Here is a 22,882-nt window from a genome sequence, read left to right as displayed (position 1 = left end):
TAGGGGAAATGATTTTAAGCAATGTGGTCAGTTTTTTAGAAGATGTTCTGATTATGAAACAAATTTCCAGAAAAAAAAATCCCCTTTTCTCTCTCTTAACATTTGAGTATCTTTATATTGTGAATTACTAAATCATATCATCATGCAGTTTGATCACATTGGGTTGAAATTAATAGATGGATAGATCATACCTATTCTTTTTTCTTCACCATTATTTGCATTATTTGTTGATATTGTAAAACAAAAACAAATAAAACTGAAGAGCTTCTATATTCAGCTGCAAAGGTGTTTTTTTAATGTAGCAAAGATTAATTTTTTTCTTGTCATAGAGTTTGCTGGAGAAAATGTGAGGCAGAATCAAAGTTTTTTAAGAGAGAAAGAGAGACACAGAGAGAGAGGGGGAGAGGGAGAAGGACAGAGGGAGAGAGAGGGAGAGGAAAAGAGGGAGAAAGAAAGAAGGACAGAGAGAGAGAGTGAGGGACAGAGAGAGAGGGAGAAAGAGAGAGGGGACAGTGAGAGAGAGGGGAGAAAGAGAGAGAGAGAGGAGAGAGAGAGTGGGAGGGAGAGGGACAGAGAGAGAGGGGGAGACGGAGAGAGGGAGAAAAAGAAGGACAGAGAGAGGGGGACAGAGAGAGAGGGAGAAAGAGAGAGGGGACAGAGAAGGGGGAGAAAGAGAGACAGAGAGGAGAGAGAGGGAGAAAGAGAGAGGAGGGACAGAGAGAGGGGGGAGAAAGAGAGGACAAAGAGAAAGAGGGAGGGAAAAAGAGAGAGGGGAAGAAAGAGAGAGAGAGGAGAGAGAGAGGGACAGAGAGAGAGAGGGAGAAAGAGAGAGGACAGAGGAAGGGGGGGAGAGAGAATACCGCTAATCCTTGATCTACAACCATTCATTTAGTGACTGTTCAAAATTACAACAGCACTGAAAAAATGTGACTTATGACCATTTCCCACACTTACGACTGTTGCACCACCCACATGGCCATGTGATCAAAATTCAGACCATTGGCAACTGGTTCATATTTATGGCGGTCGCAGTGCCCTGATCCCTATTTGCATCCTTTTGATAAGATGTGTCAATGGGGAAGGCAGGTTCACTTAACAACTTGGTTGCTAACTTAACAACTGCAGTGATTCCCTTAACATCTGTGGCAAGAAAGGTTGTAAAATGGGACAAAAGTCACTTAACAACTATCTCACTTAACAACAGTTGGGGTTGTAAGTCAAGGATTCCCGTTTCCCTGAAAATAAGACCTCCCTGGATAATAAGCCCAATTGGGCTTTTGAGCAAATGCGCTAAAATAAGCCCCCACTCCCTGAAAATATTGCAACACAGCAGCAGCCACGAGGTGACCACGCTCGCCGCCTCTTGCGCCTCAAAAATAAGACCTCCCCGAAAATAAGGCCAAGTGCTTATTTCGGGCGGCTCAAAAGAAAATAAGACCCTGTCTTATTTTCAGGGAAACACAATATCTATAGAAGTGTCAGCATTAATGCTTGGATGTGGAATGCAAGTGAAAGAAGTGACTACTCAGTAGACAGGATGAAGGAAGATAAAAGAAAAATAAATAAAAGCCTAGAAAAGTATTTGCAAAGAGACAAGGATGTCATGTCGTCTGTCTGTCCAAGTATTTGATTTATTACACATTTATGGCCTGTGAACAGAAATCCTTTGGGCTATTGCGGAAATAGCTGGCCAACTAAATATATTCTTGTATGTCCCCTTGAGACATCTGGCTTTCTTCTAGTTTTTTTTTGCAACTAAATTAAGGGAAAATGTAGTTATTAGCCAGAATGTGAAGCTACTATAACAGGTCATACAGATCACACCAGCAGGATATTACACAACCAATTCCTGGGCTCGTTTCAAATAAGACATCCGATGTTTGTGGTTTGCGTTCTGTGAGTGGCTCTTGAGGCAAGCAAGAGTGCGTTAGATTGAGAAGATCTAGGATAGGGATGTTAAACTCGATTTCATTGAGGGCCGCATCAGGGTTGTGCTTGACCTTGTGGGGCTGGGGTGGGCGTGGCCAGGATGGATGTGGCCAGCTCATCACTCGTGTCGTGGGCGCCTGTGGTGGCCCAAGCGGTCTGCCAGCAAAAAACGAGCTCCCGAGCTCCGTTTTCAGCTGTGATGGCCTATTGCCGTGATGGCAAACCTAGGACATGCGTGACTGGTTGCAGTTACAACGATGATGAAAAAGTAACTGTTGGAAGAAATATCCATCTGGTTCAATTCCAAGCTGGGGGAAAAGCAATGGAGACAAAATGGAGGCTGGAGGCCGATTGGAAAGAGAGTCTAATGATGAAGCAGAACAGTGGTGGGTTGCAGGTGGTACGCCCCGGTGCGGGCGTACCGGAGCCTCCCTGGAGCACCGGATACCGTTCCGGTATGGTGCTCCAGAGGGCCCACCCGCCTGAGCTCCTTACCTGTCTTTTAAGGCTTCTGCGCTTCCGTGCACATCAATTTTAACAGCATCTGTACAAGTATAGTCTGAAATGTAACACTACAAACAGTGTATATTGTCTGTACTGTTTGCAGTTTGTTGCAAGGAGGCAAATTGCTGGGAGGCAGAGGCAGATTTCCCCCCCTTGTTTTCCTCCCCAAAAGATAAGTGTGTCTTATATTTCGGAGCATCTTATACCTGAAAAATATGGTGTACACACACACACACACACACACACACACACACACACACACACACACACACACGGAACTTTAAAAGGAACATACATACATACACACACATATACGATTCCTTTTAAATTGTAAAGGAGTCTAAGCTGCTTGTAGCATTGAATATGGGAGTGCCATTTTCTCCTATCCTGGAAGGCAAATTAGCATGTATGTATGTATGATTTGCAATTTAGATTATGCTAATGTATTTATTGCATTCATCCCCTCTGTGGGAGCTCACAGTGTTATTCAAGAAGTTCTCCCTTCATCTCCTTCAGTCAACTGAACAATGGGCCCTGCGACAAATTGGAAACTAGAAGTTAGATTTCCCAACCCAAGTTAATATTTGAACTAACCACAAAGCTATAGAGTCAGTCTCCAAACCAAACCATTGCAGAGCAACCTCAAGCTCTAATGGGAGAACTGAAACCTCGGATTTAGGAAATAAATCATTTAGGAACATGTTGTAGAAAGTGTAGAAACCCTTTCCTAGAAGAATAAAATATTTTAGGAAATATTAAAAAGGCAGGATATGTCCCCTAAAAGAGAAATAGAAATCTTAAGGGACACAGAAATTCAGCCCCAGCTTCCTGCCCCCAGCAGATATTTTGGGGCCAGCTTATCTACAAGACAAAAGACTGGCCCAATCTATCTAATCTAGCTTCACCTCCTGGTTGGTGGGATTAAGACATGACCCTCAGGACATAATAGGATTAGCCATCTACCCAGTTTTAGCAACAGAACTCACCACATGGCACCTGGAGATATTTCATCAGTCCAAGATTCAACCAACCTTGATTCAGACAAATATGACTTCACCTGGGAGCCTGCAACCAATAGGATAGATGCCCCTTGCCACAGGAACAGGAAGCTCAAGGGCAAGGCTAAAGAGAGAGCATAAATAACCCTCACTCTCCACTCCCTCACTCTCCGCAACCATTTTGCAATCAGCCTCCGTGTTTCCAGTGTCTTTCTCCCCACTTGGAACTGAACCTAAATGGATATTTCTTCCACGCAAAGCACGTGCTCACCGAACCAGTTGTTAAACTGGTTGCATCCCACCACTGGGGGAGGGGGATTGGGAAGATAAGGAGGGAGGGAAGGCCTCCTGCACCAAGCTGGAAGCCAAAATGGGGCACAGGGGTGCCGCGCGAAGCCCCTTTGTGGCCCATTTTGGGACTGGAAAGCCTCCTGCACCAACTTGGAAGCCAAAAAGTGGTGAGGGGTGGGTGGGGCGCATGCGCAGAAGCCCCTTGCATTGCATTTTGGGGTTTCTCTCTCTCGCGCGCGCTTTGGGCACTCGGCACAAAAAAAGGTTAGCCATCACTGGATTAGCATGATGCACGAATCCATCCCATTGTGATAGATGCCGCACACCACCTCTTAGATATAGCTTAGTGTAATAACTGCAGCTATTGGAAGAACAACAATGGAGTGTATCAGCAGAGTGCCAGGTACCTGTCAGGCCTGCAGCCATGTTCCTTTTGGATCTTTGGCCTGCCACACTTCTAATATTCTACTATGCTGTTTCTACAGTGGGAAATTGGGAGAGGGAATAGTACAGAGAAGAATGTTATGTAGCCAAAAAAATAACAATAATCCTGGCACCTCTGCACCTGACCAGAACTGGATGGGTGGAACTGACAGCATGGCAGTGGGAGATTGGACCATGGGATGGACTTGTGGGTGTGGGCGCAAGATCTTGAACTTTAACTTGGGTGGGGAAAACCGTTAAGCTTTCAGATTCGGGTTTTCCCAGATGAGCCAACATGGCTCTCTGAATAAATTGGAACTTTGAGCAATACTTTGCCTTGGACGCTGATTTACTTTTGGATGCTATTTGGAATGCTGACAATACCATCACTTGAGCTCCCTGAAGAAATGGGGGATACACTTGCAATAAACTTCTAAAGAATTAGAGAAATTCGCCAGAAACCAGCCAGGAGAATCGCTACCAGTCAATTACCAAGTAGAAGTCTGGGTTCAGATCTATTTCATGATGAAGCATCAGTTCCAGGAAGGCAGTTCTGCTCTTCATCTGTAAGAAAAAAAGAAAGAAAAAGTAACTGCCTGAACTAAATGACCCTCTACTGTTTATGATCAAACGCAGAAAGAAACTGAAGCTGCAGTCAACATGAGATGGCTACAAGGAAGAAGTCTGGAATTAAAAATAGGAACTGTTTAAAGGAAAGGACTTTCTCTTTTAAAAACAACAATGTGTCTTCTTCTTTTGCTGACTTGACAAAATGAAAGGTAAAAGCACCCCATTTTCCAAGGAAGTTCAATAGAGCCACTGTCAGCTTTTTGTAGTAAGAGCAGTCTGAGTTACTTCATCCGTTTTTTAAAGATCCTGTAGGAAGTTAGCACCCACCCCTCTCCTAGAAAATGAAATATTTTAGGAAATATTAAAAGGGCTAAATATTCCCCCCTAAAAGGGAGGCAGAAACTCATCTCCCCCCCACCTTTGTCCATGGGCCATTAAGGCCTGAGCCAGTCTATTCTACATAACAAAGATCCAACCCCTTCAGGCAGACGCATCTAGCAAACAGAAACCCACCACATGGCACCTGGGAAGATTCCATCAGCAAACAATGAAAACAAGCTTGGGTCTCGGGACAGCCTTAAAAAGTCAGCTAAGACCTTCCACCCGCTGGGAGTCTGACAACCAATCAGAATATATTTCTTACACAGGAACAGGAAACAGAGAGGTGGGGCCCAACAGAGGGTATAAAACTCAGGGTCTCTCAGCACATTGGCCCTTTTCTGCTCAGGAACTCAAGACATGTGATCCTATACAGCAGCGGTGTCCAAACTTGGGAACTTTAAGACTTGTGGACTTCAACTCCCAGAATTCCCCAGCCATCTGGCTGGGGAATTCTGGGAGTTGAAGTCCACAAGTCTTAAAGTTCCCAAGTTTGGATGCCCCTGCTGTACACCATTAAACCATCTTTCCAAACAGCCTCCATGTTTCCAGTGTCTTTTTCCCCACTTGGAACCGAACCTAGGGGGACATTTCTTTCAACAATCCAACATCTCTTGTCGATAATACCCCTTATAGGCCCATCTCAAACGACCCAAGCCAGTTTGCCAGCGTGAAGAGTTCTTTCTCTTCAGATATTCTTATAAAAACAAAGACAATTTAAAAACGAAGGAAATACACTCCCTTTTGCTTAAAAAAAAAAAAAAAAGAGCTTTATCTTTCCACCAAAGGCTCGGCTGTTTGGAATTTACAGACTGATTTTATTCCTCAACCAGGCAGAAAGCAGATTGTGTGTGGGGGGGAGGGGTGTTTTGGTCTGAAGAACATGAAAGGAATTAGGTTGTTTCCCTAAGGAAAGAATTAATCAAACTGTGCAGTGTTGTTTAGAGTTTGGACAGTTGTATGGTCACTCTTAAGATCAGGAATGTCCAACTTTGGCCATTTTAAGACTCGTGGACTTCAACTCCCAGAATTCCCCAGCCAGCCATTGGGGAATTCTGGCTGAGGAATTCTGGGGGTTGAAGTCCACAAGTCTTAGAGATGTCAAAGTTGGAACACCCCTGCTTTAGATGATAAATAATAGGAAGGCAAAATCTGACTTTGGTGCCAACTCTACTACATTTCTAATTCTGAAGAACTGAAGTAAAAGATTACATATCCAAGTCTTAGCAACCAACGTGAAAGTGATTTGCATCCTTCTAGAGCCGTGATGGCGAACCTATACCACGCGTGCCACAGGTGGCACACGGAGCCATATTTTTTGGGTTCATTCCCAAATTTACGGTTGGCTCATTGGGGTCGTTTTTCGCCCTCCCCAGGCTTCAGGAAAGCCCCCGGAGGCTGGGGAGGGCGAAAAATGGCCCCAATGAGCCAACTGGAAGTTCAGGAACAATCCATTTCCGGCTTCTGGAGGGCCTCCGGGGGAGACCGTTTTCGCACTCCCCAGGCTTCTGGAAAGCCTCCAAAGCCTGGGGAGGTCATGTGCGCATGCATGGGGAGGGGTGGTGGTGTGTGTGTCATGCACGCATTTTCAGGTGGGCAGGGAGGATTGAATTGGTGTGGGTGATGGCGCACAATTTTGGCACGTCATAAGAAAAAGGTTTGCCATCACGGTTCTAGTTTTTTTTTCCCCACTTCCCTCTCTAGCAAACTTATAGCTGGGAAGTTTCTTGATAGTTCTCTTATCCAAACATTAACTAGGTCCAACCTTTGACTGAAAAAAATCCAACATTAAGAAATTGGTTCTTAACGTTTTGGTTGGTTAAGTGGGCTTAACCACGAGTGGGCTGTAAACGGTATCTTTGATTTCCCCAAAAATACCATTTCACCCCCACAGTCCAAGATGGCACTTAATTTTAATTCTTCTACATGAAAATTGTTCTTTCTGCTTCATCTCAGTTTTAAGTTGCCAGAACTGGTCTAGTCTGTTTCTCTGGTTTTTCTTTTAGCAAGTGTGGTACCTCCCAGCCAGATGTTGATGGATGTAACATGGTAAAGTTTTGAAATACCTTGATTCTGCTGTTAATCTCTGGGGCTTTGAAATTGCCTCTCTGTTTAGAATAAACATACCTCTCTAAATCCCTGTCAGACTGTACATAATAAACTTAGACTTCTGGGTTGCATCAGCTTTATAGAACCACAACGCCACATTCTTGGAGTTCTCTTTTCCCTTGACAGATTCACTGTTCCTTCTTAAATATGTTTAAATGTGTTCTTTATTCATTCACAAATAAATAACAATAAGGGAACAACATCGCACATTCTTGTTTAAAATCTCTGTTCAGGGTTGAATCATTTGCTAAGCGTTCCAATTATTCGCATACAATGATTTACTCACATCAACTTTTACCACAGTCACTAACTGACTTCCAATTCCGTGTTTGTGCAAAAATGTTTCATAATTCAAACCTGATCGTGCACTTTTTTCTAAATCAGCATCGAAGTCTTCTTCGCGGACTGTCTGCAAAATAAAGTCACATCGTACTTTCCAAAGTTTGCCATTCTCACCTGTATTCATCTGCAGTCAGAATTGTGCCAGACGCCTTTCTATGCACGCTTATCAAACTAATCCCTTGTTCGCATTTGTTCAGGCACCAGTCACAATTGTAATATTTGCACGCATTACACAAGCCATTCCATTTCTCTAGTCACAACATTCCTACCAGCAGCGTTACCATTTTCAAATCGCATTTATAACTTCCTTATCCTGTATCTTATATTGCACTTTGTCCATGAAGAATGCAATATATTTTATTTAGTTAGTTTATTGTATTTATTTAGTTTGTCAAACTTGTACGAGATAACAGGTATGAGTATAAACATGGACATGAACACAGGAAATAGGTATGAAAAAAATGGGGACAATAGGACAGGGACGGTAGGCACGCTGGTGCGCTTATTCACGCCCCCTTTACGGACCTCTTAGAAATGGGGTGAGGTCCACTCTAGACAGTTTTTAAAAATATATATTTTTTATTAAACACACAATAAAACATTGGAGATGGTGTAACCATCCTGACTTTGTCTTTGCCATACATACTAAAATATAAGTTAGATATCATAAACACCTTGCTTATTTACATTTGGTCTATTCAGCATTTACAAATATAAAGATATCTTTCTTCTATCCATATTGCTTTCGATTTTATCTTATCCACTTTTTATAGTAGTCTGTTTCACTTTTATTCTTCAATTCCCACGTCAATCTATCCATTTCAGCCGTCAGAATTTTCCTAATTACTTCCTCTTCTAGTGAAATTTCCCCGTTTTTCCAGTTTTGGGAAAAGACCATTCTTGCTGCTGTTTTAATATGAATTGTTAAGTAGGTTATTCCTTTGCTATATTTCTCATTTATAACTCCCAGAAGGTATAATTCTGGTTTAAATTCACTTAACTGTGTCAGCCATATTTGAATTTTCCACCCATATTCTTTTGCTAGACGCTAGACAGTTTAAGGTTAAAGTTATGGGGGTTTGAGGATGTAACGACAGAGTTGGATAGTGCATTCCAGGCACTGATCGCTCTGTTGCTGAAGTCATATTTTCTGCAATCAGGTTTGGAGCAATTTACCTTGAGTTTATCGTCTATTGTTTGCCCGTGTATTATTGCAGTTGAAGCTGAAGTAGTCATTGACAGGTAGGACGTTGTAGCAGACAATTTTGCATAATACGCTTAGGTCAGACCTTAGTTGGCATAGTTCTAGGTTGCCCAAGCCCAAAATTTCAAGCCTGGTAGCATAAGGGATTCTGTTGTGAGCAGAGGAGTGGAGGACTCTTCTTGTGAAATACCTCCAGTATTTCTTGCTCAATCGTATTAATGTCCGATATACAGTGTGGATTCCAGGCAGACAAGCTGTATTTGAGAATTGGTTTGGCAAAGGTTTTGTATGTCCTGGTTTGCAGTACAATGTTGCCGGAGAAGAAGCTTCACAAAATTAGGTTAACAACTCTTAATTGTATATAAGATATTGTATATAAGATAAGTCCTATCTGGTTGTTGTTCTGGCTATGATATTTAACACAATTCCCTCTCTGAAATGGTGAAACTTTGAATAAACATCTTGGATTGGGTGGACAGGGAAATAACACAAATGATCTAAGTTAATTGAAAACACACACACCTTATAACAAGAATGTACAACATTTTCTTTGGCTCAAAGGCTGATCTGGCCTTGACAGAACTTGGGATACCAGGCTCCCAAAGCAGGAAAGCCCAAGGACCTCAAGGGAGAACTAATTTTAGGAGGCTGTGTTTCAAGGGAAATATTTGTCTGAAGTATTCGGATTTTGCCCCTTGTAATCACTCCGATTGTCCCCAATCCATAAAAAGAGGTGCAGTTTTGAGCTCTGCATACCCCAAGAAGCCTCCTCTAAGATTTGTTTGCCATACAGGTAGTCCTCGACTTATGACAATTAGGACCAGAATTTCTGTTGCTATTCAGTATGGTTGCTAGTTGAGTGATGCTGATTTTACTTACTTTTTTGTCACGGTTATTAATAGCAATAGGACTTCTATACCGCTTCACAGTGCTTTCCAGCCCTCTCTAAGCGATTTACAAAATCAGCCTCTTGCCCCCAACAATCTGGGTCCTCATTTTACCCACCTTGGAAGGATGGAAGGCCGAGTCAACCTAGAGCATGGTGAGATTCGAACTGCCAAATTGCAGGCAGCCAGCAGTCAGCAGAAGACGCCTGCAGTACTGCACTCTAACCACTGCGCCACCATGGCTCATTAAGCTGCGGTTGTTAAGTGAATCACATAAGTCGTTAAGCGAATCTGGCTCCCCCCACCTTTTCCTCTCTTGTGGAAGCCAATGGGAAGGTTGCAAATAGAGACTAAATGACCCTGGGATGCCGTAACCTGTGAATTACACCAGGGACGTGCGGTCAGGGGAGGCAGAGCCTCACCTCTCATCATGAAATAATATATAATATATAATAATAATATATATTTCCTCCCATCCCTTTTACACGGCTCCTGCTAAGCTCCGGTAAGGAGAAGAGCCTTTGGGGAGTGAAGAGGAAGAGGAGGGAGGAGGAGGAGGTGGTGGGCGCACGGGGCGGTGCCAGCTGGGCAACTGGCGGAGGCAGGAGGGTTCTCGGAAGCGCCAATAACCTTCCTGCCTCCGCTGTACTTTGTGCGCTCCTCGCGACTGCAATAGATGTCCAGATGTGGCAGGGGCTGTTGGGCTGGAAGCCCAAACCCCATTAGCCACAAAAGCCGCTTCTGGACGTATATTGCAGTCGCGAGGAGTGCATGAAGTCCAGCAGAGGCAGGAAGGTTCTCGTCATTCTCCAGTCCCTTTCGTGGCTTCGTCATCAAGACGAAGTCCGGGAGCGCCGACAACATTTCTGCCTCCGCTGGACTTCGTCTTGATGACATCACCGCAGCTGCCAGGCGCGGATGGACAGAGGTAGCCAGAGTGGCACCGAGGCAGTCCGGTGGGCGAGCGAGCAAGGATCAGGCTGCCTGATCCTCCATCGCTCGCTCGCTCGCTCTTTCATCCGCCCGGACCGCCTCGACGCTGCTCTGGCTACCTCCATCCGGCCGCACCCAGCAGCTGCGGCGATGTCATCAAGACGAAGTGGCTTGGAGGCGAAGTGCTTTTCAGTGCTTTTCTGTGCATCTGGCATTTAGGTAGATAGCCGGATGTCCTAAACGCCAGACGCACAGAAAAGCACTGAAAAGCAGCTGCTGTTGGAGGACCATGGAGTGCGAGCCGGCGGAGGGGGCTCAGGAAGGCGGAGAATGGGATCACGTGTGCTGGAGGCTGAGGCAGCCTCAGCCTCCAGCACACGTGGTCCCATTCCCCGCCTTCCTGATGACGTCACCAGCCTCACCAGCCATAAACCTCACAGCACGTCACTGAATTACATGCCATTTATCCAATGCCCAAATTTTGATCCCGTGACTTTGAGAATGCCGTGAAGGTCCTACGTGTGATGAGAAGTCGCTTTTTTTCAGTAACTTCAGTCACTAAATGAAAGGTTGTAAGTGGAGGACTACTTGAACTGGTCATCATGGGCATTGCAAAAGGCACAGGTGAAAAATTGTACCTCTTGATTACTTTGGTGGAACAAGGTGATGCAAATACTGTACATACAAAAGGATGGCGCTTATGATGTCACAATGCAGATGTTATTCTTTTGGCTAATTGTAACCCAGCATATAACATTGGGGGCCAATTTATTGAAGTGGGCTTGGTCCCACCAATCCTGTCTCGTTCTTACATCCTTTGATCTATGCAAGGGGTCAGCAACCTGCAGCTCTGGAGCCGCATGTGGCTCTTTCATCCCTCTGCTGCGGCTTCCTGTCACTGGTTGGCATCACAATATTGAGAGGAGCTTCTGGTTTGTGGGGGGAGCAGGGCGTGCCAGGAGGAGACTCTATGGCAAGGGGCGGGTTTTCCAGTCAGCTCCACAATTGATAGGGCTTTTGGTTAGGACAGGAAGAAGAAAAAGGATGCCACGCTAGGAGGAGACTCTATGGTGGGGAAACCAAACTTCCAGTTGGCTCCAGAATTGAACGGGAGGCTTCTGGTTAGGATCTTTGTGGCTCTTTGAGTGTTTAAGACTGCTGACCCCTGATCTATGCATTATATCAACAGCCACACAGTCTGATTCCTTAAATCTGGTTGCAATGTTCTTTTGGCAGACTTGCAAAAGTTGCTGATAAATTGTGATTCTTTTAAAAACAGCGAGTCCTAGTTACCGTATTTTTTGGAGTATAAGAGGCACCTTTTCCCCTCAAAAAAGTGGCTGAAAATCTGGGTGCGTCTTATACACTGAATACGGCATTTTTTTGCCTCCCGAAACCCCGCCCCTTCACCAAAATGGCCCTGCATAGCATTGAGGAGGCTTCCAGAGTGCTCCTGGGGGCTGGGGAGGGTAGAAATGAGTGAAAAACAGGTCGTTTTTTGCTCATTTTTTGCCCCCCCCCCAGCCCTCAGGAGCACTCTATAATCCTCCTAAAAGCTATGCATGCCCCTTTTTTTTGACAAAAAACGGGCCCATTTTGGCAAGGTCTGCAGAGTGCAAAAACTTTTTTTTTTATTTGCCTCTTCAAAATCTTGGTGCATCTTATACTCCGAAAAATACAGTAAGTTTCAGTTGCTTTGTGGGAACTTTCGTTGACCAAAGCATTCTTTCCTTCCTATATTTATTCTTATCATAATAATGTAAATAGTGACTAATCCCCTAAGAGATTGGAATTAAGGCTCCCTGGTGTTGTTCGGCAGTCTACATTTTATCCCATTCAAGGTCTCATTTATCCCTTTTGCTATTAGGAACTTGAAAACTCTGCTCCTCCGATTATTTTGCAAAACTTAACCGAAACCTAAAAGAAACCGTTTGTTTTGATAATCTTTGAGATTCAGAATTCCATTGATTTCTAAGAACTGAGTATGTTTTTCAGAAACGGAGATGAGCTATCCAAGTCACAGATGCTGTTCTTTTGAAAATGATGGTTAGGAAGCTTTTTATTTATTTATTTTAATTATGCCAAGTCCATTCGTTATTTTCGTAAGAAAAGGAAGAGAACAGGGAAAACCCTGGGGAAAGTTACTAGAATAATACGAGTAAATACTCTGAAGAAAAGATACAACAATCACAAAAATAGGAAAAAGAAAAAGAAGTTAGGAGAAAAGGGGAAAAGAAGGGAAAGAATTAAAACTCTGGATTTTGGGGAGCCCAAGAGAAAACGGTTAAAAGAGGAAGAAAGGGAAAAAGAGTTACATTAGTAGATTAAGATTGTTATTGTGATGTAACTAATTAAGAAATAAAGAAATGATAGTATATTGCTAATTGTAGAAAAAAATTGAAAGAAATGCTCTTTATACTTGATTTGAATTAGAGGATGTATGCTTTTTATAGCAATATATGCCAATGGAGAAAATAAAAAGGGAAAATTTGGTGTAACTTTGAAGGGGCAATGGAAGATATTATTTATGTATTAAGAAAAAATAATCATAAAGATGAAAAATAATGGAAGAGAATAATTTGGCAGAAAGTGAAACTGAAACTATGATGTAAAAAGGACTATGTAAATGAGAGGTTGTAAAAGACCCAGACGACTCAGACAACAGGAAGTATTAAAAAGGACATCTATCATATATTATACTTTGGACTTTATCACGATGTTGACACAAAGTTCCCAGCATTCAATCGGCTTACAGTAACTAAAATACATTTCTAAACAGAGAGAGAAATCTGTCTTAAGGGGACTCACATAGTGTGCATTACAATACTTGATTGTGAGCGTGTTTTTGCAAGCACATCTTTGCGGCAGAAGGGTATGTATGTACTGTAAATACGAAAGATCCTTGGCAGGGGTGAAATCAAGCTACCTTTGCTACTGGTTCGTAAATGCATGCACAGAGCGTCAAAAACAGGATGTGGTGACGCCTGGGCAGGTGGGTGGAGCCTCTCACCGCCACTGCTACTGGTTCGCCCAAACCGAATAGAACTGGCTTAATAGCACCATTGGTCCTTGGTGGTTTTTTTACTTGCAGATGTTTCATTACCCAAACTAGGTAACATCATCATTGCTAGTGACTAGTGATTAGCACTGATGATGTTACCTATCTTGGGTAATGAAACGTCTCCAAGCCGGGGGGGGGGGGGAACCAAGCTCAGAGAGCACCAAGGACCCCTCATTTTGACCCTGAGCTACAAATGAAGGGAAGGAACAGGGGAGACATTATAGCGATGTTCCAATATTTGAGGGCCTCAAATATTTTCCAAACTTATTTTCCAAAGCACCAGAAGGCCAGACAAGAAATAATGGATGGAAACTGAACAAGGAGAGATTCGACCTGGAAATAAGGAGAATTTTTTTTCTGACAGTAAGAACAATCAACCCATGGAACAGGTTGTCTTCAGAGGTTGTGGGAGCTTCATCACTGGAGGCTTTCACAAAGAGATTGCCCTGACACCTGTCAGAAATGGTGTAGGGTCTCCTGCTTGGGCAGGGGTGAGGTTGAACTAGATGACCTTCAAGTTCCCTTCCAACTCTGTTCTGTTCTGTTCTATTTTCTATTCCTATTCCATTCCATTCTACCCTACCCTATTCTATTCTATCCCACCCTACCCTTATTCTTATTCTCTTATTCTTATCCCTATCCTATCCTATTCTACTCTACCCTACCCTTCCATTCTATTCTACCTTATTCTACCCTACACTATTCCTATACCTATTCCTATTCAATTCAATTCAATTCTACCCTTCCATTCCATTTCATTCTACCCTATTCTATTCTACTCTACTCTACCCTATTCCTATTCTTCCTATTCTTCTATTCTATTCTATTCTATTCTACCTTACCCTATCCTACCCTATTCCTATTCTATTCTACTCTACCCTACCCTATCTTATTCCTGTTCCCATTCCTGTCTTATCCTATCCTACCGTACCCTACCCTACCCTACCCTACCCTATTGTTTTTAACTTAATTTGTGTGTGTCTTAGGGGTTTTAAAATTATATTTATATATACTGGCTCTGTACAGTTCTTTTAATTCTATTTTTAACCTCCTCCATATTTAACTGTACATATTTAATTCTTCTATTTATTGTATTTTGATATATTCTTTACATGGACTGTACACCGCCCCGAGTCCCTTTCGGGAGAGGGGGCGGTCTAGAAGCACGGTAAAATAAATAAATAAATAAATAAATAAATAATAAATAAATATATTCCTATTCTACTCTACCCTAGCCTACCATATCTTATTCCTATTCTATTCTATTCTATTCTGTTCTGTTCTGTTCTGTTCTACCCTACCCTATCTTATTCCTATTCCTACCCTACCCTACCCTACTCTTCCGTTCCATTCCATTCTACTCTATTCACTTCTACCCTACCCTACCCTATTCTAATTCTCTTTTCCTCCTTTATCGGCACTGTATGTTATAGGCGTATTTTTCTATTATTCATGGATCAAATGAATAAGCCGCCGCAGCCTCGGGACGGAAATAGAAACAGGGCCAGCACCCGAATTAAGGAAAGCAATAAAAACCACTGACCGGCGATTGAAACGAAAAGCGTCCCAGGAAAAAGGACCTGACCCTGGAAAAAGCTCTTCGGAACAAAAACACCGCAGAGGCAGGCAGAGGGAATCGGGCGGGTCAGCACCGTGTAGCGGGGCGGGGGAGAGAGAGAGAGAGAGAAAACCGAGGATCCCGCAAACCGGAGGGAGGGGGGGGCGGCTAACGTTGAGCCCTCGCCAAGGCCAGGCGGCCTCCCCGTGCCCTGGAACCCCGGGTGGGCGATCCCCAGTCGCCGGCCTCTTCCCCGCGTGTTCCCCATTCACGCGTGCCCCGCAGCCTACTCCCCCCCCCCCGGGGAAGGGCTGCGGCGGGGCCGGGCTGGGAGGTCGATCTTGCCCGCGGCGCCTCCCTCTCCCCCCAAGTCCCTGCCTCCCTCCGACTCTTGCCGGGCAGCCCGGAGCTTTCCTCCTGCGTCGCCGGGATGTCCCCACCCCCGCCCGCACCCCTTCCTATCAGGATCCATCCGTCCCACGCCCCTTTCGGGGTGTGTTTCCCAACCGCCCCCCACCCCTTATTATTATTATCATTATTATATTTCTCTCTCTTCTTCTTCTTCTTCCCCCTGCGAGCATCGGAGGGAAAAGCAGGCGGCCGCTCTTTTGTCTCCGACCCCCACCCCCACCCGGAGAGAGGCTGGGACCAGACAGGGCACCGCTTTCTGCTCGACGCGGCCAGGTGGTCTTTGGGTTTGCTGGGATCGCCGCCCCTCCTCTTCTCCTCCTTCTTCTTCCTCCTCTTCCTCCTCCTCGCGGGCTGATCCAGCGGGCCAGATCCCCGGATCCTCGGCAGGTGGGTAGTCGATCGGATGCTGGCTTTGCCCCCGTGCTTCCCCACCTCCTTATCTTGCTCATCCCTGGTTCCCCCACTCGCCCTTCTCCGCAATCGCTTCCTTTTTCTTTTTTCTCATTCCCGCCATCCTCCAAGACTTCCCCACCTCCCCGGATAGTGGCGATCCAGTCCCGGTCCCGCTGTAACTCTGAATAGGGGGGAAATCCTGTGCTTAACCTCCCCACCTTCCCTGCCTCCCTCCCTCCCCCAGCGCCGCTCCCCTCCCGGCACGTTCTCCTCCTTGAAGACATCTCCAAGATCTGGGTGCAGCTGTCCCGAAGGATTGATGGGCAGCTGGGGTCTTTATCACCAGGAGGGTTTTACTACTACTGGCTTGCTTGATGGTTGCCTTGCCTTAGCTGAGCCCTTCCCCTTCCCCTTGATTTGCAGTGGCCTTTAGTGTCCTCTGTTAAATTGTAGGTACCCCCCCCCTCCCTATCAGCTAAAAACGTTGGCTGGCCAGGGATCAGAAGAGGGCTTTCTCTGCTGTGGTCCCTTGCTCTGTGGACCATCCATCCGTTAAGAGATTTAGAGTGATTCCCGTCCCCACAAAACTCTAATAACTTGGCTATGTGTTCAAATCTGGGGTTCCGAATGTATCAAGGGCCCCTATTGGTTTTACTGTTCAACTGGATGCTGTAGATATCTATTTTGCAGGGTTTTTATTGGTTTTAAATGTATGTCGTGGTGCAGTAGCTATCAGTAACAAGAATCTGTTAAATCTGCTCTGGAACCCTCTCCCCAGCCTGGAGGAAAAGAGGGGGGGGGAGATGGGAAGAGGAAAAAACAGCAAATCACCCCACTTTGGGATGCGTGCAGCAAGCAGTTTCCTGATCTGAAATCCAGCTTGCCTGTGACTGCAAGCTGCAAGCTGCAGTCCTTGCCTTCTCTTCCCTGGGGGGTAACCCCTGCTGAAGCCGGTGTAAGATGGTGCTATTAATATGTTTCTCCTTCCCAGCTTTCCTCTCTCTGCTAAAAGCTTCCTTTCCTGCATCACTTTTCACACAAGGCTTCACCTGCCCCGGAGAGAGAGGCCGGCGTCTCTGAGAATCCCATTTGCTTGTGTGTTTTTTTTCACACTGCTTCTCATCCCAGCCCGGTTAAAAAACCTTATTTTTAGCCTTTATCCTAGTCCTTAGAAGCAAAGTATTGGGGGATGCCCCTTATTTCAGCTTTTTTCCATCCTGCAGCCATTAGTGGAAGTGGATCTTGGAAAGTGTAGAAGAGATGGCGATGACAAAGATTTTTCTTTCTTTCTTTCTTTCTTTCTTTCTTTCTTTCTTTCTTTCTTTCTTTCTTTCTTTCTTTCCTCCTTCCTTCCTCCCTCCCTCCCTTCCTTCCTTTCTTTCTGGCGTGTGGCAGGCGGCCTGAGGACATTTCAAAGCCATGTGCTTGCTATTGTTTCAAGAGTGAAGTGCCCTTCAGCATGGGTTTGTGCAGAGTGTGCAAAAGGTGGGACTGGTATTGTGGAGGAAGTGCCTGGCACCTCCTTGCAGGACTTGGTTGGGCTGCCATGTGCCGGAAAAAGAGGAAAGAGCATCTTTGAATTCAGGTTAATTCCGTTCTTGGAAACAACTGGCAAAGGATAGGGCCATTTAGAGGCCACTCAATGGAGTGGGGTTGGGGTGGGGTTGGGTATTCTTCTTCCCAATGTCTGACTGTCAGTCAAGTTCCAAAACCACCACCAAGCATCCTCCAGGGAATTCATGAAGGGCCAGAACTTTGCTCCTGAAAACAGTGCAAAACTATTCTTGGATTTCCTCCACCAGCTTTCCAAATGCAGGCAAAAGCCAAGTGTGCTGAGACTGCAGCGCTCAGAACTCCTAACTGGTGTGGCCATTGCTGACAATCATGAGACATCACATCCACACATCTGGAGGGCAGGCAGGGCTGGGACAGGCTGTCATGGGGTAAAGGCGCATGAGATCTCCAGGTGTGCATCAGCAATCAAATCCTGACCTGTCCAATTTGGCCCACCAGATTGGACACATTGTGGATCCCCATCAGCTAAAAATGTTGGATGGCCAGGGATCAGAAGAGGGCCCTTGCTCTGTGGAACATCCTCCCTTCAGAGATTTAGAGTGACCCCCGACCCCCAAAACTCTAAAAACTTGGCTATGAGTTCAAATCTGGGGTTCCGAATGTATTAAGGGCTCCTATTGGTTTTACTGTTCAACTGGATGCTGTATATGTATATCTATTTTGTACTCTTTTTATTGGTTTTAAATGTCTGTCATGGTGCAGTAGTTAGAATGCAGTAGAGCAGGCTAACTGCCCACTGCCAGGAGTTCAACCCTGATCAGCTCAAGGTTGACTCAGCCTTCCATCCTTCCGAGGTCAGTAAAATGAGGACCCGGATTGTTGGGGGGCAATAGGCTGACTCTGTAAAGTGCTTAGAGAGGGCTGTAAGACACTATGAAGTGGTATATAAGTCTAAGTACTATTGCTATTTAGAATTATAAGCCAGCCAGAGTCATCCTGTTGAGATGGAGGGAGGGTACAGAAATTAAGTAATTAATTAAGGGGCTTGCATACTGTAAAAAGGGAGTCAAGGAAGAAAGAATGGAGATGAAGGCAGGGAAAAAAAAGGGGGAAAAACTGTTGCTGCAATTGGTGTGTAAGGTAGGAAAAATAAGGGGAATATTTTTGTGCTTATAATTATGCTTGTCTGTTTGCCCACTTTATTATGTTTCAGCTTGTAGCATTGGACACAGGGAAGGATTTCCCTTGCCCACACCCTTTCTTTGTTCTCTGATAGTGGAAGTGTGTGTGTGTGTGTGTGTGTGTATGTGTGTGTGTGTGTATATATATGTATATATATATATATATATATATATATATATATATATATATATATATATATATATATATATATATATATATATATATATGTTGTATTTGTACTGATAAATAAATAAAGGGAGACTAGTATAGATCTATTTCAAGCTAATTATATATATATGTATTTGTGTTACAACCCCTGGTATGCCTAAATATGGGAGGAAGGTCACTACTCCCTCTTTCTGTCCTTCGGCTCATCACTGGGATTTGAACCTGGGCTGTATTATATCTTAGGCAGGAGTCTTAGCCACTAAGCCACAGGCTCGCCTCCTTATCAGTTGAGCCAGGGAAATAGGTATGTATTTGTGTTACAACCCCTAGTATGCCCAAATATATAATACAGCCCAGGTTCAAATCCCAGTAAGGGTATGGCTAACTGATGAGAGCTAATTAGCTCGAAATAGATCTATACTAGTCTCTCTTTATTTATTTATCAGCACAAATACAACACAAATATAAAAAGGCAACATTAAAAATAAAAATATGGTTTTCTGCCCGCATGGTCTTCTGTACTGAGCCGAAGGACAGAAAGAGGGAGTAGTGAGCTTCCTCCCATATTTGGGCATACCAGGGGTTGTAACACAAATACATATATATATATATATATATATATATACACACATACACATACACACATACATACATATAAATAGGGATGGGTGGAATAAATTTAGCACAGTAGGTTGGCTTTCTCTTTGGGGTAAATAAGCACATTGTCTTTCTATCCCTGAAGCTTATGTACTTTTTAACATTCATAATTTGTGGTTAGAATGTGGGTTAGGAGAGCCAAGCCTCATATCTTCTCCAAGGCTGCCTTTTGATTTATACTCCAACAATAGCTAAGACGATGAAGGATTTTCAATTGTATTTTTTTTTATAGAAAAGGATACGCCCATTTCATTCTAGTTGGTGTCCAAACTCTTTGATAAATTTAAAGAGAGAGAGAGAAAAGAAGCTGCGACAGGCTTGTATCAACTATCTGAGCAGAAGGAAGATAAGAAAGGGAGGGGGGGAAAGAAAGAGAAAATTGAAAAGAGAAAGAGAGAAAGAGTCATCCTGCAAGAACTTGGATGTTCTAAAAGAGCGTGGAAATATTGGTGCATCTTATACACCGAATGCAGCTATTTTTGGCCTCCTGAAGCCCTGGCCCCGCATCTCATTTTTGCAAAAAATAGACGTTTTTCCGCAAAAACAAAGATGTTTTTGCCTTCCTCCATCCCCCAGAAGGCTTCAGCAGGGGTGAGGGAAGGCAAAAATGTTCCTGTTTTCCACCCGTTTTTTGCAAAAACGGGGGCATTTTTGCATTCCCCCAGCCCTGCTGAAGCCTGCAAAGTGCTTTTTTTCTTACTTACCTCTTTGAAATCTTGGTGCATCTTATACACCGGTGCGTCTTATAGTCCGAAAAATACAGTACATTCTCATGGTTTTTATTAACATTGTGTATTAACAATTTTAAATATTCATTTTTACATATAAAAATTTAAATATATAATCGGTATTGCTTTGCTTACTATCCCATTCACCTATTTTATTTTACTACCACCCTGCTTTTCTTTCCTTTTCTCCCTCCCTCCCTTCTTCTCTACTTTCTTCTTTCCTCCTCTCCCTTCCCTTTGCTTCTTCCCCTTCTCCACTCCTCTCCTCTTCTTCCCCTTCCTACCCTCTCTTCTACTCTTACTTCTCCTGCCTGTCTTCCTCTCCTACCTCTTTCTTCTTTCCCTCTCCTTTCCTCTCTTCCTACGTTAAGGTCCTTCCTCTCCTTTCCTCTTTCTTCTTTCCCTCTCCTTTCCTCTCTTCCTACGTTAAGGTCCTGTGTCTGCATGCTGATTTACATAAGCCCATCATTGTGAGCTCCAGGCAGCGATGTCAAGGGGGAAATTGTTCTGTTTCTTAAAAAATGCAATCTTTCCTAACGTTCACTGATAAGCTAATGAACTGATGCCCTGCTAGTTGAAGTAGCAATTTCAAATTTGTGATCTCCGGGTTTGTTTGTTTGTTTTAAAAAATCCAACAAGCGCCTGCTGGCTGCGTTCATGAATTATCAGTGAAACGGCATTAATAAAGCAGGGACGAGCAGCCTATATCTTATCTGAGCGTTTCGTTCTACGCCTCCCACAATGCACTGCTGTGGACAGTGCTGGGGGAAACCAATGGGATCGAAGTTCCAACATCTGGACGCTTCCAGGTTCCTGCTGTTTGTGTTCAGCTGTCATCCTATGCGCAGCAATCACACGTCGGTGCACAGAGGAACTGGTCATTTAAACTTGCCTTAGTAGATCTGCCAAGATGTCTGCTTCTGCTTCTTTTTGGTTATTGTCTCTTGCAGCATGTCTTGGATATTGTAACTGACATGTGGCCTTTTGTCTAACAGGCTGAGAGCAAAGTGTGACTTTCCACAAAGCGTCATATATGCTGAAGCTCTTGGATGTTAGAAGGTAAGTTTTCTCTGTAACCCTGACGATGTGAAAGCACACAGCTGCTGGAACTCTCCAAAAAGAGAAAGACAGATGTACCAATCTTGTGGATGAAAGCTTTTTCTTTTAATAAGAATAGAAGTTCTCTTTATTGTCCTCCGTATTTCCTGGCCCTGTAAGCAGAGGTGGTATTCAGCGGTTCAGACTGGTTCAGCTGAACCGGTAGTCGAAATTGTGGGTGGGCCCCAGATCTATGCTGTCCTATTTAGGCATGTGGAAGGCGCATGCGCAATCAAAGCACATGTACGGAAGGCCAGGCACATGCGCACGGAGTAAAACCCACCGCTGCCTGTAAGCCTCAATAGTAAAAAACAGTTATGAGTAAGACGTATGAGTATAAAGTAGTGAAACAAGTTAATCACAACAATTTTTAAGTTTCATTGCTTTGCATGGCCCTTAGGATAGACTCTACTGCATTAAGTCTTCTCTGGAAGCCTCAATCATTGTTTTTGCATGACCTACTAGACCAGGATTAGAGTTAAACATGGTTAAGGCGCTTGCTTGATGAATTTGCTCCAAATTACAAACAGGATGGGAATGCCATTTGACTATGGCCTTTTTATCGGTATAGTTTTTGTTAGGTTCGTTTCTCAAAAATACTTCTAAAGTCTAGCATGGGGTGATTATAGCCAGAACCTTTGCATATGAGACGGGAATGCTAGTTGTGTTTTATTTTCACAACAAAGTCAATGTGTGATAGTACAGCAGTTGCAACAGAATAATAAGAGGGAGCAGCAAAAAACCCAGCTTTGCCACAAGTTCTTGTTTCTTGTTTTGTGTTCCTGGAGGAATAATGGCTGCTTAATCATAAGTTAACCACTAATGTGGGTTTGGATAACACACAGGCCTGTGTGGTTGACATACGATATTCATAAAGCAATCTGTTATTACAGATAGGAGTTAGGATGGTCCTTAACTATATTCTATATTCTAATCTGCAGGCTACTTTACTCTGCTATTTGGACTGGATCACTGTCTCTGTCTAATTTTGCTTTTTACAGCCCTCCAGATAATTTCAAAGAAGCATATTGTGCAATCAGAATAAATTACTGAGGGAGAAACCAGAGCTCTCAAAAGTCTGCGATTGTGTGAAATTGGCAGAATTCAGGATTTGAAACATTACATGTGTTTGCTTTTTGGCACAATATATAGGGACTTTTAAGGCTTCCTGGAAACTTGTTTCTTTTTCTTTTTCTGGCTTTTTTTAAAAAAACAACAACACAAAAATCTGAGTGCTGGTTTTGTAAACTGGAAGTGAGTTTAATGTCTGTCAAATAGAATGGATTGGCTTGATGTGATAGTTCAGAGAGATGTTGTTGTGTGAGAAATGGGAAGAAGTACGGGGAACATGGCCTTGACCTGTGGAAAAAGCAGCATTTCAATTAAACAATGTGACAAGCTTTTAATCATTTCTTTTCTGGAATTAATATAAAATTAATAAATGATTTGTCATCTTGCACTTAATCACTGCACAAATCTGACTCGGTTGTTTATTCTGTAGTGTTTATTCTTCCCTGCCTTCTACATTTTCCTTAATTTTGAA

The 22,882-nt window shown here is 43.8% G+C and overlaps 1 protein-coding gene across 4 annotated transcripts in view; it reads left to right on the top strand.

Moving 5' to 3' along the window:
- Window positions 1-15,734: 15,734 nt before the first annotated feature.
- TMEM150C (transmembrane protein 150C) overlaps window positions 15,735-22,882 on the top strand; it is a 47,136-nt gene continuing 39,988 nt past the window's right edge. For 2 of the 4 annotated variants that reach the window (XM_081959234.1, XM_081959233.1), the window contains exons 1-2: window positions 15,735-15,985; window positions 21,237-21,300. In XM_081959234.1, coding sequence (XP_081815360.1) covers window positions 21,291-21,300 — 10 coding nt within the window. In that variant the 5' untranslated portion in view covers window positions 15,735-15,985; window positions 21,237-21,290. The remainder of the gene's footprint in view (window positions 15,986-21,236; window positions 21,301-22,882) is intronic. The other 2 variants (XM_081959231.1, XM_081959232.1) reach the window with 1 other exon arrangement.

The sequence above is a fragment of the Natrix helvetica genome (assembly GCF_964273705.1).
Source record: "Natrix helvetica genome assembly, chromosome: 7".
Lineage (NCBI taxonomy): Eukaryota > Metazoa > Chordata > Lepidosauria > Squamata > Natricidae > Natrix > Natrix helvetica.
The sequence above is the reverse complement of the archived record's forward strand: the minus strand, read 5'-3'. Positions and strand labels throughout refer to the sequence as shown.